Source organism: Salminus brasiliensis, chromosome 19 (assembly GCF_030463535.1).
Source record: "Salminus brasiliensis chromosome 19, fSalBra1.hap2, whole genome shotgun sequence".
Classification (NCBI taxonomy): domain Eukaryota; kingdom Metazoa; phylum Chordata; class Actinopteri; order Characiformes; family Bryconidae; genus Salminus; species Salminus brasiliensis.
In genome coordinates, this window is record NC_132896.1 from 24,052,236 (window position 1) to 24,071,121 (window position 18,886).

An 18,886-nucleotide genomic window follows, 5' to 3' on the forward strand; every position below is an offset into this window, starting at 1 on the left:
ACAAATTACTGCCTGGGGCTCCCCAGTGGCGTAACTGCCTCAGCACTGGCAAGTTCGATTCTTGGTGATGCCACAACCATCCATAGCCCGGGGTCCAAAAAAGCATAATTGACTTTGCTTTTTCTGAGATGGACCTATCTCTCCCCATTCCTCAAATGTGAGGCTAGCCAATAACCCATAACATAACATTTACACCACTTAAAGGCGAAACAGGTAACATTAATTGTCTCATTATTATTATATATACACAACAAGGGGTGGGGAACTACATGTTAGGCAGCAGGTGAACAGTCAGTTCTTGAAGTTGAAGCAGAAAAAATAGGCAAGTGTAAAGTTTGTTAGCCACTTTGGGCGTACATCCTTTAAGCCACAAAAGCCAAATCGTGATTGCTAGACGACTGGGCCAGAGCTTTTTTAAAACATCAGTCAGGTCTTGTGGAGTGTTCCTGGTAGGTCAGTACCAAAAGTGGGCCAAGGAAGGACAACACGTGAACCAGCAACAGGGTCATGGGCGCACAAGGCTCATTGATGCCCGTGGGGAGGGATGACAAGCCCGTCTGGCTGGATCCCACAGAAGAGCTGCTGTAGAACAAATGAATTAGAAGGTTAATGCTGGCCGTGTCTTGTGGAATCTATGCCTTGATGGGTTGAAGTTATTTTGGCAACACAAGGGATACCTACACAATATTAGGCAGGTGGTTTTAATGTTCTGGCTGATTGGTCATTGTCATTTTAATAATAGTACTGTTTGTTCTTGCCACACTCTGCATGCACGTCTTCTCTTTGACTGTAATATAAAACTGACATTCAATTAAGCAGTTCAGAAAGATGCAGTTGGTGAGCTTGAAGGAGGCACATGCTAGCTTTTACCACAGCATTGTCAGCATTGACTCATGATGAGTGTCCTAGCTAGTGGATAGGAAATGGCAATGATGAATGTGACTGCCCTTGAAGCTCAGATGAGGCGACAATTTCTAGACTGAATCCCAGGAACATTCAGTAAAACCAGTCCAACATCACAGTAGCCAAGACAGATTGCGTTTGGGGCAGTGCATAGACTGGTCAATTTGATGTACTGAATAGCAAGCCTTACACTACAGTTAAAGTAAGAACAGCCTCAGTCCACTATAAGAATCAAACAATTCATCGCACAAGCTCAGCACAGAGGAGCAGGGAAGCAAGCCTGTTGCCAATCATGACCAGCCCCACCAGTGCTGCGGCCAGGAGTGCTTGGAGGGAATGAGAAGTGTGCCTCACAGCTAGTCTGAAGGCTGCTAGGTGCCTGGGGAGCACCTGCACAGGCCCAGCTGAAATAAATCACAACCCTCTCCTGGCCAGCAGTGTTAGCTCGATTCTGGCCCCTTCAGCTATTGTAGCGAGGTGTAAAGAGGAAAGCCCTGAGCAGCTTTTGCTCTTCTCCCTTTGTTTGTGATGTTCTGTGTTCTACTAGTGAAGTGTTATTTTCAGATTTTGAGGAAAAATCCCCCATTTTAGCATAAATTCAGTTGTTGGGATGCAAACAATAAACAGACCCACACTGAGGTGTAGAGGGAGTAAGAGAAAGAAAGAAGCTATAAACAGAGACAGAGAGAAAGAAAGTGTTTTCTGAGAGATTTTTCTGAAGAGAAAGGTGCTTTAGATGATTGTTTGGGTGATGACAAAACTTGGAACTTTTGATTCCAAAAAGAAAAATAGCTTTTACTAGAGATGTGTGAGTATGAAGAACCTAGGCCTAACAAATCCACACTTGATGTAAAGGTTCTTCACACTTCTCATTAAAAAATAAAAACTTTTAATTTATGTATTTGTATGTTCTGCATTAGATACAGTGACTTATAACAAAAGTAAAAAGTACAAAAGTATTTATACCACTTGAATTTTTTACAGGTGGGACAACTATAAGTCAAGCACTCCACAAATCTGGCCTTTATGGAAGAGTGGCAAGAAGAAAACCATTTTTGAATGAAAGACATAAGAAGTGCAGTTGCCACAAGCCATGTAGGGGACACAGCAAACATGTGGTAGAAAGTGCAGTGGTCTGATGAGACCAAAGTGGAACCTTTTGGCCTAAATGCAAAGCGCTAAAAGTAACACTGCTCATCACCCTGAACGCACCATCCCCACTGTGAAACATGGTGGTGGCAGCATTATACTGTGGGAATGCTTTTCTTCAGCAGTGACAGGGAAGCTGATCAGGGTTGATGGGAAGATGGATGGAGCTAAATACAGGGCAATCCTGGAAAAAAACCTGGAAAGGAGATTTACCTTCCAGCAAGACAATGACCCTAAACATACAGCCAGAGCTACAGTGGAATGGTTTAGATTGAAGAATATTCATGTGTTAGAATGGACCAGTCAAAGTCCTGACCTAGATTCCATTGATCATTTGTGGCAAAACATTGCCATTGTGATTGCTGTTCACAGATGCTCTTCATCCAACTTGGCTGAGCTTGAGCTATTTTGCAAAAAAGAATGGGCAAAAAATCTCAGTCTGCAGACGCACAAAGCTGGTAGAGACATACCCAAAAAGACTTGCAGCAGTAATTGCAGCCAAAGATGGCTCTACAAAGTATTAATATAGGGGCGGTGAATATTTTTGCATGTCACACCATGTATCATTTTCATTTCTCTTTTGCAAGCCACTGTATGTGTAGAAGTAAATGTGCATGTAGTGTATAGACAAACAGGAGCTCACAAAGGGAGAACCATTAATGCTCACATGGTTGTATATCTTTGCTGTCACTCAAAAACCATGTATCTCCACATTGCAAACTTTATAGGAGAAGGAAAAAATGTCTTAATGGAGAAAATTGCAAAAGATAGTATACCATGTAATTTTGGAGCATTCCTATTGGTCTATGAACCATTAGAATTGTGACCCAATGTAAAGAACAGATTTACATTGTTAAGAAGAGAAAAGGCAAAAATGGACATACAAAGTTTTTGCCTGACACCAGTGATATGCTTATTGACATTACATAATCATCTAGGACACAATGTCTAAAGGTGGGCGGTTAATAGGAACTAGGCAGCACACAATCTGCAAAACAAATATAACCATTTTGTTTATTATCCAAATTACAACTAAAGCTGTGCCTTGTGTGTGAGTTTTTATAGACACAAGTAATTCATAATATTAAAACCACTGACAGGTGAGGTAAATACCATTAATTATCCCTTTACAATGACACATGTCAAGGAGAGAGGAACTGTTTCAAATTGTGATGGCTGCACGACGGGTTCAGAGCATCTCTAAAATGGCTGGTCTTGTGTAGTATGTTCGGTACGCAGTGGTTAGTACCTACCAAAAGTTAACCAATGAAGGACAACAAGTGAACCAACAACAGGGTCATGGCCACCAATTGCTCATTGATGCCTGTGGGGAGTAAAGGCTACCCCGTATGGCCGGACCCCATAGAAGAGCTACACAAATAATTTAGAAGGTTAAAGGTTTTTTATTTTAAATATATGTATATATATATATATATATATATATATATATATATATATATATATTTTAGGCCAAAATCTTTTCCCAGTTCTATGCAAAACCATGTTTTAGGCATCAAGCAGTACATTCATTACCATTTATTGTAATAGTACTCCATTAGATAGCTTTTATAGGCAATAAAACGACCACTGGGAACAATTTTGAATTGGCAAGGTTCTCTGGAAAGGCACATTTCATGTCGTGATTTTTTATACATTTTATGTTAATGATTTAATCATGCAAAGAATTGTGGTATTCCCTTGAAAACATTATTAGTATTAAGGAATTTAATATTATGGTAGTATTATATTATTGTAGGATTTTGTTCCATTTATTTTCTTACTACTTGATGCTAGAACAAAGTGTAGGTGCCAAATCCTTGCATATTCATCTTAAAGAGATTTTCCTCCATGCAATATTTGAGTGTGTGTTTTGTTTTTTTGTTTTTTGCTCCCTCTGTCAATGGGTCAATGTGAACTCTTCATTTGGCCATTGTCTCTCTTGTGCAAAAATAATGTTTTCAATTAAATCAGAATTCAAATACATATGAATTCAGTGCCCAAGAATTCTGTTTTTGCATGAACATCCAGATTGTTAATAGTGGCAAAATGGTGAGCAATTGCTTTTTTTGGACAGGGGAACCTTTTCAGCCCGAAAGGTCACGTTGCTTCCCCCGGCTAAGCTCTGGGTTGTTGTTGCCAAGGTTTGCTACATTTACTCTTGCACGCTTCCTCCCTTTCCCACAAGGAAATTGAAAGAGGGATGGAGGGAAGGGGAGAGAGTGGGGGTGGACTCTGGACCTTGCTTGCCCTGGAAACCTTGTAATTTGTCACTAATATACTTGCAGAAATCCCCCCATAATCCAAATCAGTAGTCAATCAGTTAAGACATATTTGGTGCCCAAGCTTTGCTAGTTTAAGTTTATGAAATGTACAGTAAAAAGTGTCTACCACACCAGTTATCAATATGGAAACTACATGGAATTATATATACAGTGAGTCCAAGAAGTATTTGATCCCTTGCTGATTTTCTTTGTTTGCCCACTAATAAAGACACTATCCTTCTGCACTTTTAATGGTAGATATATTCTAACATGGAGAGACAGAATATCAAGACAAAAATCCAGAATATAATTTTAAAGAATATATTTTAATTAATTTGTATTTCAATGAGGAAAATAAGTATTTGATCCCTCTTGCCAAACACACTCAATACTTAGTGGCAAAGCCTTTGTTTGCAAGCACAGCGGTGAGACGTTTGTTGTAGTTAACCACAAGTTTAGCACACACACCAGGGGGAATTTTGGCCCACTCTTCTTTGCAGATCCTCTCTAAATCATGAAGGTTGGTGGGCTGTCGCTTGGCAACTCTGACCTTCAGCTCCCTCCATAGATTTTCGATCGGATTGAGGTCTGGCGACTGGCTGGGCCACTCCATGACCTTAATGTGATTTTTCTTGAGCCAATCCTTTGTTGCCTTTGCTGTATGTTTAGGGTCGTTATCATGTTGGAAGACCCAACCACGGCCCATTTTCAGATCCCTGGCAGAGGGGAGGAGGTTGTCCCTCAGGATTGTGCGGTACATGGCTCCATCCATCTTCCCAGTGATGCGGTGAAGTAGCCCTGTACCCTTGGCAGAGAAACACCCCCAAAACATTATGCTTCCACCTCCATGCTTGACGGTGGGCACAGTGTTCTTGGGGTCATAGGCAGCATTTTTCTTCCTCCACACATGGCGGGTGGAGTTGAGGCCAAAAAGTTCAATTTTGGTCTTGTCTGACCACAAAACCTTCTCCCAATAACTTGGTTCATCTTTCAAATGATCATTGGCATACTTGAGGCGCGCCTCCACATGTGCTCTCTTCAGCAGGGGTACCTTTCGGGCACTGCAGGATGTGAATCCATTGTTGCGCAAAGTGTTGCCAATTGTTTCCTTGCAAACTGTGGTCCCAGCTGCCTTCAGGTCATTTGCTAACTCCTGCCGAGTGGTTGCAGGACGATTTCTGACTGTTCTCAGCATCATTGCCACCCCACGAGGCGAAATCTTCTTTGGAGCACCGGGCCGAGGTCTGTTGATTGTCATGTTATACTCTTTAAACTTTCTGATAATTGCACCAATAGTTGTTACTTTCACATCCAACACCTTACTAATCTTTTTGTAGCCCATTCCAGCTTTGTGAAGGTCAACAATTCTGACTCTGAGGTCCTGTGACAGCTCTTTGGTTTTACCCATGTTGGAGACTTGAAATCTGTGTGATCTGTCTGATTCTGTGGACAGGTGTTTTTCACACAAGTGATTAGTGAGAACAGGTGGCTTCAGGTCAGGTAACAAGTTGATTGGGAGTGTCTAACTGGTCTGTAAAAGCCAGAACTGCTAATGAATACTAAGGGATCAAATACTTATTTCACTCCATGAAATACAAATCAATTAATATATATTCCTTAGATTTATTTTCTGGATTTTCTTTTTAATATTCTGTCTCTCCATGTAAGAATACATCTACCATTAAAAGTATAGAATGATCATGTCTTTATTAGTGGGCCAACGAAGAAAATCAGCAAGGGATCAAATACTTCTTGGACTCACTGTAGTTATATATAGTTATAGACTAGTTGTTTGACACTGCATGACACACTGTTGTCTAAAATAGGGAAGTCTGTCTTCCTAAAATGTAGTATCAGTCATATTAAAGCTTGTGTTCCTTTCTTACAGATAACAGTGTGTCTTACAATGTAAGAAACCACATAACCAAGTCCGTATAATAGGCTGTTTTTCATGTTGTGTTCATGTCATGCAGCATTACCAGCAAAGCCACTGATGTAGTCGCTCATGGCTGATAAATGCTGATGCAATTCTCAACTTCCAAGCAGTAAGTTGGCTATCTGGCTTGCTTCAGCAATAACATTTCAAACAACCTGCCCTCAAGTGTCCACCCCAGAGTGCTTGTAGTTTTTCAGAAGTTCCTCCTACCTTCAGGATACATCCTCAGAAGGGATTTTGCTAGTCTTTAGATCAAAAAATCTCTAGAGACTTCTGCAGCTTCACTGTAGGCGTTGAGTAGGCATGGTCACAACAGATGTTGTGATGTATGATTTTATTTTTAATTTACACACTTAGTTCCCTTTTAAGTGTGTGAATAGGTAGCAGGGTAATCCTCCATTGTTACCTACAGTTGCAGTCTGATGTTTAAACATGAATGGATTTCAATCAATGATTTCTTTCACCTGTTCTTTTTCTGTGGCAAAATAAGTGTACAACACATATTTAATAGATATACAGATTAAGTTTTTTATGCACACGTGTTTTGTTCTGAAATTAAAACAGGGTTACAATTATACCTACATGGACACCAATTTACATACACCCCGCTCAGATAATTCATTCAGTGGTGCTGAAAGTCCCAAAATGTATTTTAACTTCCGAAGGCCAGGGCCTCTCAATGTAGTTAGCTAGTTAGTGGTCATGACTGAGTACAGTTGGTATCTTTACTATATCCACGTAAAAACTGTTTGTTTGATATAACTAGTACTGACAAATACACAGTATGAAGTAGTTAACTGCAGATCTGAAAAGGATTGAAGTCAGAAATGTCTTTTGGAATCATGTCTAAACAACAGCAAGTTCCAAGATGATCAATTCAAATGTAAATTAATACAAATCTAAGAATATTTGAGTGTATTGCCACTGTGCTAGAGTCTGGAAGATGATCCTGTCACCTTCAGCTGATAGTAAGTTGGTTTGGGTGGTACTGGAAGCTGTTGAAACAATGACATTCATGACATACATGATGAGTGTATGTAAACTTCTGACCTAAATGTACATTAGTATTGTAGCTTCAGTACACATCTAAATAAGTAAAATCATTCAGTTCTTGGCTGCTGGACTAAATCTGGGCAAAGGGATAAGTTGTGTATATGCCATTTCTCTTTAGACTGTTTCTTTAAGCAGGATCCACAGAGGCACAAAGTACTGGGACATACTCATTTCCACAGAGGGAGCTGGGCAGAGATGGCTCACAGACTTGCTCCCTCTCCTGTTACTGGAACACACTGACCCATATTCGGATCTATTCCCTATAACTACACCTTCTGTGACCTGCCTCCCTGCCAGTGAGAGCTTATTACCATGATGACCTTTTAGCGGGGCTCGGGGCCAGCTGTTACATTTTTGAGGTTGGAAAGCTGTCCTTCTTTGTCTATGATTGCAATTTCATCAGGGCTTTTGGTGAGAGAGAGAAAGCTTATGAAAGCAAAGCGTTCTCAAACTTGCAGGGATTTTTCCTTTTCTTATTTTTTTATCTGCATCTTTGTCTCAGGGGAAAACCGTTGATAAGCTAATGAACAGAAAATAACTTCCTGTTGACCACCGAACTATAAAAGGGACACCTGCCATCTCCTGTTTGCCTTTCAAAGATGTGCTTGAACAGAAGGCAGTGTTCCTGTCTGTGCCAAAGAGTTAGGGTTGTCGTTGTCTGAAACTTTTCTGGAGATGGGCTTGTTGAGCTCCCATTACAGGCTTGCCTGTCTGGCCGGCCTAAAAGTAGCAGGCAGAGGAAAAGCAGGCATGTGGGCGCCCGCTACCCCGTTGCAGCACATTACGCCCTGTCAAAACACTAATGTATTATTTAGCATCTGACGCTAGAGCGTACTCCTGCAGGGAGGGGTGGGAGGCGAGGGAGCAGAGAGAGATCAGCTGGAGCAGGACACATTAGCCCGCTCAAGCCCTGGGCTCTCGGACAACACGCACAGCTTCTCACACAGACACACACACACCGCAGATCCACACATGGCACAGGTCCACCCTTCCCACAAGCCGCATATACAGAAACTGAACAGATACGCACACACATAAGCAGTGTGTAGCCTCCAGTCTCAGCAGTGAGTTGGCCACCGAACTGCGTGCTCAGACTAAACTCCCGCAGATGAGCAGGGGGAGGGAGGCTGCTTACAATTAGCCTCTGATTAACACTTGTTCCAAACCGTACTGACCCACCTACAACATGCATACAGCAATTAGCATAATCCATACTAATTTCGCCTTCCCTCTCAGCCTGTTAGCAGAATATCATGGCCCTTGCGGACCGAGCTATTCTCTAGGCGCTGGAAAGTTGTAGCGCTTGTTGTTGTTTTATTTATCTCAGCACGCTTAACCACCCGGCCCTCCATCCCCTCCTTATGAAGTAACGAGGGCTTTAGTATAAAGTGCAGAGGAGGCCTCTCACTTTATTAAAGTTTGATTACTGACCCATCAGATCAAAGCCTTCAGAGACATTCCAAGCTGGCAGAGTGTCATATGAATAATGAATGAATGAGACACAATTGTTTTTTTTGCACTTCGCACCAGAAGAAGCAGCAGTGGACACTTACAGGTCTCCTCTAGAGCTGGACATCAAAATACTGTGCCCTCACATGCGAGATTTCATATGGAAAGGTGTGGTATTTTTAAGCTAGCACTCTAGGGAAGGCACACCTTGGAGGGTGTGAGGCTCTCTTTGTACTCTAAAGGCACGTTTTTGGTGTGCACACATGGAGCACACCTTAATCAGTTGTAGATCAGGTCATGTTTACTCTTTCCATAGACCTAATTTCACCAAGATAGAAGTAAATTTCTCAATTTGTCCTGACATTCATGCACTCATCATCAACAAGGACTCTTATAGAGAGTGACAGAGGAATGTCTTTGAATCAATTCTCTCTTTGGTTTCTTTGGTTGAAGTCACCTCATGTTAAGGTTCACTGTTGATTTCCCACCATGTGTCCTCGTGAGGACCACGCAAGCATCAGCAGGGAATCGGGCAAAACTAGGTGAGGACACAAAACTCAGACAGCTGTTCCATGATGTGCTTAGAAACAGAGCTGGATATGATCAATAGCTGTCCGTACAAGCACAAATTACTCGCTCTTCTTTGGTGTGGCACAATTGGGGGCCTTGCCTCGTCCTGATGAATCATTCCCTGTTCTAATGGGATTCTGACCGAGAAGCCCCCTGCTCCTCAGCTTTCCTGACAGATGGAATAATTGAATCTGTCAGTTGCAATTTAACATGTTCTATTTATTTACTAATTCGCCCATGGAGCTCGTCACTCTTTGGGGAAGCAGGCCTCAGTCGTGTCGGAATATTCCTGCCCACCTGTGTCGAAACTGACCTCCCACTAATGCAGCCCCTACCTGGCTCAGATGACATAGGGCTGTAATACAAACCGGCCGTGATCACAGTTATTTTTTGACATTTAGGGTGGGGGGACGAAGGGTTTGTTGCAGACAAAGTTGGATAAACAGTGGTATGGTTAGTATTTGTTAAATGACAATTGCCTGCGCATGGAGCTGGACAAAGCCAGCTGTATTTCAATTCCACTAATTTGGGAAGTGACACTAAAACATGACAGGCTGTTGAAGAAGGAGCTGTCAAGTCATTGTCACATTCAGTTAATTGATCTGAGAGACTAACATTGCTTGGGATTTCAAAAATGGGTCATGTCTTCTTGGTGCAGGTGCGTCTGGAATGGCCGACAGACTTGGCCATTAATCCCATGGACAACTCACTCTACATCCTGGACAACAACATTGTGCTGCAGGTGTCTGAAAGCCTCGAAGTGCGCATCATAGCTGGACGTCCTATTCACTGCCAAGTCCCAGGCCTTGACCACTTCCTGCTCAGCAAATCGGCAGTGCACTCCACGCTGGAGGCGGCCAAGGCCATCGCTGTGTCTCATCAAGGACTGCTGTACATCGCAGAGACAGACGAGAGGAAAATCAACCGCATTCAGCAGGTCACCACCAATGGGGAGATCTCTGTAGTGGCTGGTGCCCCCACCGACTGTGACTGCAAGATTGACCCCAACTGTGACTGCTTCGCTGGTGAGTGCACAGCTAGCAAGCAGTGTGCTAATCAGTTCCAAAGCCTTAGTCAGTCAGCGAGATAAAATGCATGCTTTATATTCGATGGTCTTGTACAGCTCCAGGCAAGTACTTTTTGCTCAAAAATAATAGTGTAGATTTGTCTTAAGCCTTTTTCAATTTACCTTGCATGTCTACTGTTGAAGGCACAGCCACCACAGTGGGACTGGGGCTGCTTTCGTAGGCGCTTTGAGCTGCATGTTATTTATGAATGGTGCTTTAAAAATAATTACTTTTGCAAAATTGAGTATGGTTAAAACATCAAACACTCCAGGGACTTCCTAGAAAAGATTGTTGATAGTTTTCTTTGCTCTCAGCTTCTGAAGTGCCCAGTCCTACATTTGAAGTTTGAAAAATCATTTGATTTATTATTCACTTAACTTACTGGTGTCTCTCAAGATGGAATGATAAATAATGGATAGTGTCCTTTGGAAAGCTAAAATATATTTGAGGACATAATGGTCAGGACGATGTCTTTGTCCTAATTTAAATCTTCCTGCAATCTGTTTTTGATTTGCTCATGAGCTTTTGATGTCCTACATTTAGATGGTGAATTGCTTTATTCATTTATAGTGGCGAGGGTGAATTCATTTTAATGGCAGTATTCATTAACATCTATTCCACTTCCAGTGGTCCAAATGTATTCTGCTGCTTTAAGTTTCTAATGTGAATCGAGTATCAGGAACTATTTGATACTGAGGCTTCAGTTTATTAATAGCTTTTTCCATTTGCAACAATTGCATTTTTCCCAAATGGTTCTTTGAAGGTCTCCTTAGAGTCAAGGACGCAATATGTAATATGCGCAGAAATTACACCTCTGGCTGACCTTCTCTCATCTGTGAAGACGAAGAAAAGTTGAAATCCATTTGAAATTAGGAGTTGTTAAATAGAAAGAAGTGACAATATCACTGGTATCAGATCGTGGGGGTGTATATTTTTAAATGTCTTAAAATGTCTTAGATGTTCTCTAAACCAATAGGGTGGAACAGTGACTATTTCACCCTGGGTATTTTGCATATTTCCCATCATGTCATGCTGGTAACAGATGATTACTCTCTTCAGAGGCTTTCATCTGCCATTTCCCTTCTGTGCACAAACACATTCTGTCCGTCACACTGCAGTCTCTTGAGGATGGCCTCCTTCCCCATTGGCTCCCAAACCTCTAGCCTGCTGTAGCACACACCCGCCCATCAAAACATCCCCCGATCCCTCCGCTAAGCACTCTTGAAACTGCGTGCACACCAAGCAGGCTTTTTTTTGATGAATACATTTCTTTTTCCCTTCAAGCCAGCTTAAATTAATAACTTTGCTCACTCCGTAGAGCTCAGATAAGGGAGGAGAAAGGCAACCCCACCATGCCGGGGGATGAAACGAGCATCCCTTTCAATTTATCTCAGATCTTCTGGTTTATCCCTTCAGGTGATGGCGGCTATGCCCGCGACGCACGGCTGGAGGCACCCTCCTCACTGGCAGTTGCACCCAATGGTACACTCTACATTGCAGACCTGGGCAACATCCGCATCCGTGCTATGAGCGGCAACCGACCACAACCCAATGCCGCTGGCCTGTATGAGATTGCCTCAGTGGTGGACCAGGAACTGTATATGTTCAGCCTAAATGGCACGCATCTCCACACCAAGCACCTGATCACGGGAGACTACCTGTACAACTTCAGCTATTCAGCCGATGGACAGTTGAGCGCGGTGGTTGGACGGGACGGCAGCGCTGTGCATGTGAGGAGAGACGCTAACGGCCTGCCGCTCTGGCTGGTAGCACCCAGGGGCCAGGTGCACTGGCTCACCGTCAGCAACAACCGAGTCCTTAAGAGGGTCTCGGCCCAAGGCCATGACATCGCCCAGCTCACTTATCACGGCAGCACCGGTCTCCTAGCAACCAAGAGCGATGAGAACGCCTGGACCACGGTGTATGAGTAAGGCTTTGCTTTTTACATAATAACTCTTTGCTGCTCATTCAGAGGCATAGCTCTTAAAACAGACATTGAGCGGACACATTGTGTATGCTGTAACATAATGTGGGAGGCACAGTGTGATTTCCCAACCCCCTCTCTCACTTTCCATTCAGCCTTTACAGTGCATGCAAGGATTCTTCTCACCAGCATATTCATATAAAGCATACTTTTTGTCACCCTTTAGGGAAAAAAGCACTATTGTGATCATCGCTACTGATAGAATATTTTAGCTCCCCTTCTGCTGAGCAAGTAAGCTTCGGTGTGAACTGTCAGTGCCATCTTGTGGTTTCTTCAGCTCTACCAAAACTCCATATTCCATAATGCCACCCACCCCCCCACCCCCACCCGACAACACCCAGCTGTTTCTGACACTTAGACTGCTGTTTTGTAAAATACGACTTGACAGTGGTCTCAAAAGTCACATATAGACATCTTCAAAGTGATCAAAGGTAATTGAGCCCCCACAGCTCAGCAAAATACATCTCTTACCTAAAAATGACCCTTCACCGAATGTCCAAAGTCGATGATGAAGTGTCTCGGTTGCCCTTTTGTGTCGGATAAATCAGATCTGTGCTTCAGTGCCTTCGTAACACCCTTAGTAAGAAAGGGCTCCTGTCTGAATAGGTACAACAGTGAAGGACACATCATCAATGTCACCTTTCCGACCGGAGAAGTCAGCAGTTTCCACGGCAACATGGAGAAGTCTGTGCGGGTGGAAGTAGACAGCTCCAACTCTGAGAACTTTGTCACGGTCACCAACTTCTCCTCTTCTGACACCATTTTCACATTCCGCCAAGGTATGTCTCTCAGCCGGTCCGTGTTGACTTTGGGTTCTGGCAGCGTCCTGCTGGGTATTGCAAGGTGCTTTGTTTAGAATCAGATAGGATTCCTTACGGCTGTACACCACAATGTACTCTTGAGTGTTGATATCTTTATATGTGTCTGCTGCAGTGGCCCTTAAGAGCTATAGGCTATATATAGCCACTGGAGCTTTTGTACCACTGCATGTAACAGTATATTTCATAAAAAGGTAATTGAATTGTCTTTTATGAGCAGACATTTTGAACATGGCTGCTGATTTGTTTCTTATTAGAAAAATCATTTATTCATGTTCATTAATCATTTATCGCTGCTCCCCCTGCCTCTCTTTGGAATCAAATTAAACAACATTGAATACTGAATACTGAATACTGATTTAGTTCTACAGGAGAGCCCTGTGCCATCTTAGCGTTTTCGGTTGTTATGTTTACATAACAGGATCTTCTTTCCAGGGAACCAGTTTGTTGATAGACTGTATTTCCTGCATTAATGGCTTGACAAACTGACCAGCCACAGTGAGTGCTTGGTTCAGTATCACAGGAATAGCTTTTGTGGGCCACCTTTGATTGTTTTGACACTTGTGCACTTATTGCAATTGACAACTTCAATCTTAGTGTTTAAAATGAAAAAGCAATGTTAGCTGTGGGCAAAGTAGGCAAAGTTCTGAAAAAAAGGTCTGTTGCAAAATGCAAAAACAAGGAACCAGTCAGCTACCAGTCAAAATCAGATATCTTATTTAAAAATCAAATGTATACATGGTTTAACTTTATAACTTTTCCACTTACCGCAGTTAAATTTTCAGAACATATTTGGTATCCAGATTTTGCTTCTTTAGTTTAGTGTTGAAGCAACGAGGTTAACTACGAGGACAAAAGTCACTCAAAACTTTTCCGTAAATACATACCCACACACTTTTTTCAACCCTCTCAAACCGCATCCAGACTTCATTAAGGTCATGCAGACATATTGCTCCAGTAAGCTGAAGGCAGCACGTTTGATTTCTGTTTTATTATTTTCCATGACACCCAATACCAGAAAACCATCTAAAGCCAAACTGCCAAAAAATGTGGCAGTGATGGTTTAATTTATAAATAAATGTAAATAAAGAACGTCCTATACAGAAATCAAACTCAAATATGGCATGTTCTGCTAATTTTAGAACATGATTTCTGTATATTTTCTAAATTAAACATAAAATGTGCCATAGCTTTTGTACTTACCACATTTAGTATGTTAAACATAGCAAATTAACAGCAATTGTACAAATCAATAAATGTGTTCTCTGTGAAGGATTTGTTTGCTTTCACTTCGAACTTCAAAATGAACAAAACATGTCGTTTGAGCAGATGTCCCGAACATTTGCATATAAAAAAAATTACAGAAATCACCTGAATAGCTAATAACTTTTAGTATTTTAGCAGCATTAGCTTCCTATTTTAAGTTTAAAACTAAAGAAGAAAAATGTAAACATATTTTGGCTGATTTATTCTGAGGTGGGTCAATTTCTCAATTAACCATTCCTTAAATGTCAAAAAAACTTTGCGTTTATTTGTATAGACGTGTTGACTTATATATGCCTGTACATTTTGTAGACTGTTCACAGAATTCACAAGGGCAGGTTATTTGTTTCAGTCTGTGAGAAGGTTTTGCAGAGGTGTGAAACAGCAGACCCCCTCTTCAAGATTAAAAGAGCCATAAACAGGAAACAGTTGTTCATACTTTTGTGGCAGCCCAAATGTTTTTAGCAGGTTATCTTTCAGGCTTCACAATGTGTTAAGTTGTGCCTTCTGATGCAGAGGAAATCAAAGTGACAAGAGCAAGAAAGAAAGAAAACTCTCTCTCTACGTTTGACAGACAAAAGTCTCACCTTTGTGTTGTTTGTTTAGTGCAAGCGTTATAAGTGCAGTTAGGTGTGGGACCACAGTTTTTCACATGTTAACCGCTTCTTGTTGCAGACCACGCTCAGAACACTTACCGCGTGAGCTCTGACGGTTCTTTCCACGTGACCTTTGCAAGTGGCATGGACGTGGCCCTAGGCACAGAGCCTCACCTGACGTCTGGAGTGGTCAACCCGTCGGTCAGCAAGTGTAACATCACGCTTCCCAGCGAGCACAGCCCGAGCCTCATTGAATGGAGGCAGAGGCGAGAACAGGCCAAGAGCAACCACACGGCCTATGAGCGCAGGCTACGGGTACATATCATCAGGGTGGTCCGTGTCAAACTGCCTTCCATCCTGCCACATCATCAACCTCTGCTAAAAAACCACAGACATTTCTTTGTAGTGACAAGTGGTCCTACCAGGCTTTTAGTATCCTCCACACTGTCATATTGTATTAATAGAAACATGGGGGTGGGGGGGTGGTATATAATATTAAGTGTCAAGGTCATCAAGAATGTCACAGGCTTCTGATATTGATCGCATTTTGTTTAATGGAAAAGGAAAATGAAAGAGTGCCAAATGTCAATTAGTTCCACTTGCATTGGATGTAAAGCATGAGTAGCTGGTATTTAGGAAAAAATGAGTGCAGATGCAAGTTTTTTTTTTTATTTTCAGTTTTTCTGCCTATTCAGTATGTCATTCCCTTATGTGGTTATTTTTTAAATTATATCTTAGGATTCTTATTGAATATGGGTTTTATTCTCACAGATTAGTATTAATCACTGTGATGTATTGTCAGTAGAGAATAATCATTCAAAATGAGGGACCATCATTTCAGCACAAAAGATCATTTTAAACAAAACTTTAAAACTTTCTGCCTGATTATTTTGTTGTCTCTTACCCTGTTGTTGTTGTGTTCACCATCAGGCTCATAACAGAAATCTGCTGTCCATAGACTTTGACCAGGCCACGCGCGTGGGCAAGATTTATGATGACCATCGCAAATTTACTCTCAGGATTCTGTATGATCACCTGGGCCGACCTGTTTTGTGGTCTCCCAGTAGCAAATACAATGAGGTAAATGTGACCTACTCGGCCGCAGGCCTTGTTACCAACATCCAACGTGGAAACTGGTCTGAAAGACTGGAATACGACAATGGTAGGGTCGTGTCCCGGGCGTGGATCAATGGCAAGATCTGGAGCTACTCGTTTGTGGAGAAGGTACACTAATTCATTTATTTTTTCTCGTCATCATTAAAGGTTGCACATTCACATTTTCTATAATGGCACGTGGTTCATAAGGGAAATGCAAATGGAAAATTCTTGGGCTTTTATCTTATGGTTATAGGTTTGAAATGAGTCATACTCCGTTCAGAATGATCTGATAAGTCCTTACTGAAAATTTGCTTTATTTTGTCTTTATTGTGCATTGATCAAAAAGAGTTCAGTGATGTAGCAGATGTTTTTGCAAAAAATCTTACCACTGACTTTTTTCCTTAGTGCTGGGATGTTGTTTTGCTGCTTCTATTGATTCAGAAAAGTAATAGTAGCCTAATCGTTTGATTAGCTAGCAGTATTCGAGTTTTATGTGGAACCCATCAACACTGGACCTGCTGTAGCCAACACATCTTTAAACCTGAATAACCTTACAGTTCTTTGATGCAAGAATTCAAACTCTTCTTTTTCTCCTTTGAGAAATCAACACTTACATTCTGTGTTAAAGCACTATTGTACCTTTATTTGTTTGCTTTCTGTTACCGTTTTTATGAAGATAGCTGTGTCCCAAACTGTACCCTACTCAATATATAGTGCACTACTTTAGGGTTCCGCAATTTTGTAGTGGTGTCCCAAAACAGTGCTGAATTTTCAGTGCACTGTAACAGTCCACAGTGCACCATAATATATAGTGTACAAACTATGTCGGTCATGGAGTACCCATGGTCCATCACATTGTTTGGTTTCTGTGACACCAAAACGTATATACTGTGTTAAGTAAAAAACTTTTTTTTTTATGTTTATTTAATTTTCAGTCACAATGGCCTAAGTAAGTTATTTGTCATTATTTAACAGAAAATGAAACAGAAGCCTAAACAACTAAATATAATATCAGTTGTCAGTATTTAGTGTCATTCTTCGTCCTTTAGTACAGCTACCATTCATTTCAGACGTGTTTTTTTTTTTACTATTTTCAGTTTGTATTTTGACTGGACATTTGGTCAATTTTGCACAGTGCTATAGATCCCTTAATTGTGATAACTCATAATATATCACTAAGTTACAGAAAAATGTAAAGATATACTTTTAGGCTTAACTCTGAAAAGGTTAACCATGATAAATATGAATCATAATGTAATGTTTTCAATCTAATGTGTCATTTTGTAAACTGTTGCATGCTTTTTCTGAGTGTTTCATAAGGTATTCTGTTTCTGTTCTATGTCTACAGTCCATTATGCTCCTGTTGCACAGCCAGCGCAGATACATCTTTGAGTATGACCAGACAGACAGGCTACTGGCCGTGACCATGCCCAGCATGGTGCGCCACAGCCTGCAATCTATGCTGTCAGTGGGCTACTACAGGAACATTTACAGCCCTCCAGACAGTAAGGCCTCCGTCATCCAGGACTTTGCTCGGGACGGGCGTCTGCTACAGATGCTGTATCTGGGCACGGGCCGCCGGGTACTTTACAAGTACACCAAGCAGGCCCGTCTATCCGAGATCATTTATGACACCACCTTGGTCACCTTCACTTACGATGACTCCTCAGGCATGATTAAAACCATTCACCTCATGCACGAAGGCTTTGTCTGCACTATAAGATACAGGCAAACAGGTGGGCATTCCCTTAAGTTCCTGCCTTTATTGTGAATTCCAGTTGTGAATTGACAGGTAGCAAATATCACAGTTTTTTCGCATATGCTTCTTTTTGATGTGCATGTTCATGAATTGGGATCCCCCATGGCATGGATTATTCTTAGCCCTTTAAGGCAGGTTTGAAACAAATGGCAATGCCAGATTATAATTTATTATATATGTTATGAAAAAATGAAGAAGCACAGTTGGAAACTAAGCAATTCTAAGTTAAGCAATGGCTACAGTTGACTCCTGTTGCAGTATACACACAGTCAAAGAGTTCCTAATCATCTGTAGTCTCTCTACAATTTGTTAACTGCATGAAACAGTGTGCTAATTATCTAGCTTTTCGCATAGTGTGACCTTTTTGTGCTCCATCCCTGCGTTTTGTAATCTGTGTCCATAATATATATCCTGTTATTAAGAAGGCCTTGTTTACAACCCTCAATATCTTGGTTAATTTTATGTGTTCATTAAAACAAATTGTAGTAAACAATCCCAGTGTAATTACACTTTAAGGGTCCATATCTCTAATAACTGCACCAGAAATATAAGGCTAATTTTTGCTGTCTTAGACTACCTAACCTGATTAACAGCAGGTTGTGATGAGTTCATTTTGTGAGCAGCAGTAGGTCCCTAAAGCGGTGGTTTCATGGTATCGATAAACAATTCCCTTGAGTTCAGTAGCCGGCCTGGTCTCCTATAAAACAGCCCCACAATACTTTCCCCTCAGTCAGGTACTGCTAATCTCTGTGCCCCAGCACCTCTGCCAACTGGTTTATCATTTTGTCCTCTGAACCAATTGGATTTAACCTTCCTTTTAACTGATCTCATTTCACTCAAACAAAATGGGTCTTTTGAAAGCTGTGATAATGCTAATTGTGGGCTGAAATAAGCAATAGGGGCAGATGAAGGCAAACAATAAAGGGTAGGGGAGACGGAGAGAGACACCAGTTATGCAGATGAACTGGCAGTGGAAATGA

The 18,886-nt window shown here is 41.6% G+C and overlaps 1 protein-coding gene across 4 annotated transcripts in view; it reads left to right on the plus strand.

Annotated features, from left to right (window-relative positions):
• Window positions 1-18,886, plus strand: part of LOC140540747 (teneurin-1-like) — a 260,632-nt gene that overhangs the window by 235,990 nt on the left and 5,756 nt on the right. For all 4 annotated transcript variants that reach the window (XM_072663175.1, XM_072663174.1, XM_072663173.1 and 1 more), the window contains 6 exons: window positions 9,980-10,346; window positions 11,805-12,315; window positions 12,979-13,151; window positions 15,129-15,364; window positions 15,980-16,273; window positions 17,496-17,883. In XM_072663175.1, the coding sequence (XP_072519276.1) occupies window positions 9,980-10,346; window positions 11,805-12,315; window positions 12,979-13,151; window positions 15,129-15,364; window positions 15,980-16,273; window positions 17,496-17,883 (1,969 nt within the window). The remainder of the gene's footprint in view (window positions 1-9,979; window positions 10,347-11,804; window positions 12,316-12,978; window positions 13,152-15,128; window positions 15,365-15,979; window positions 16,274-17,495; window positions 17,884-18,886) is intronic.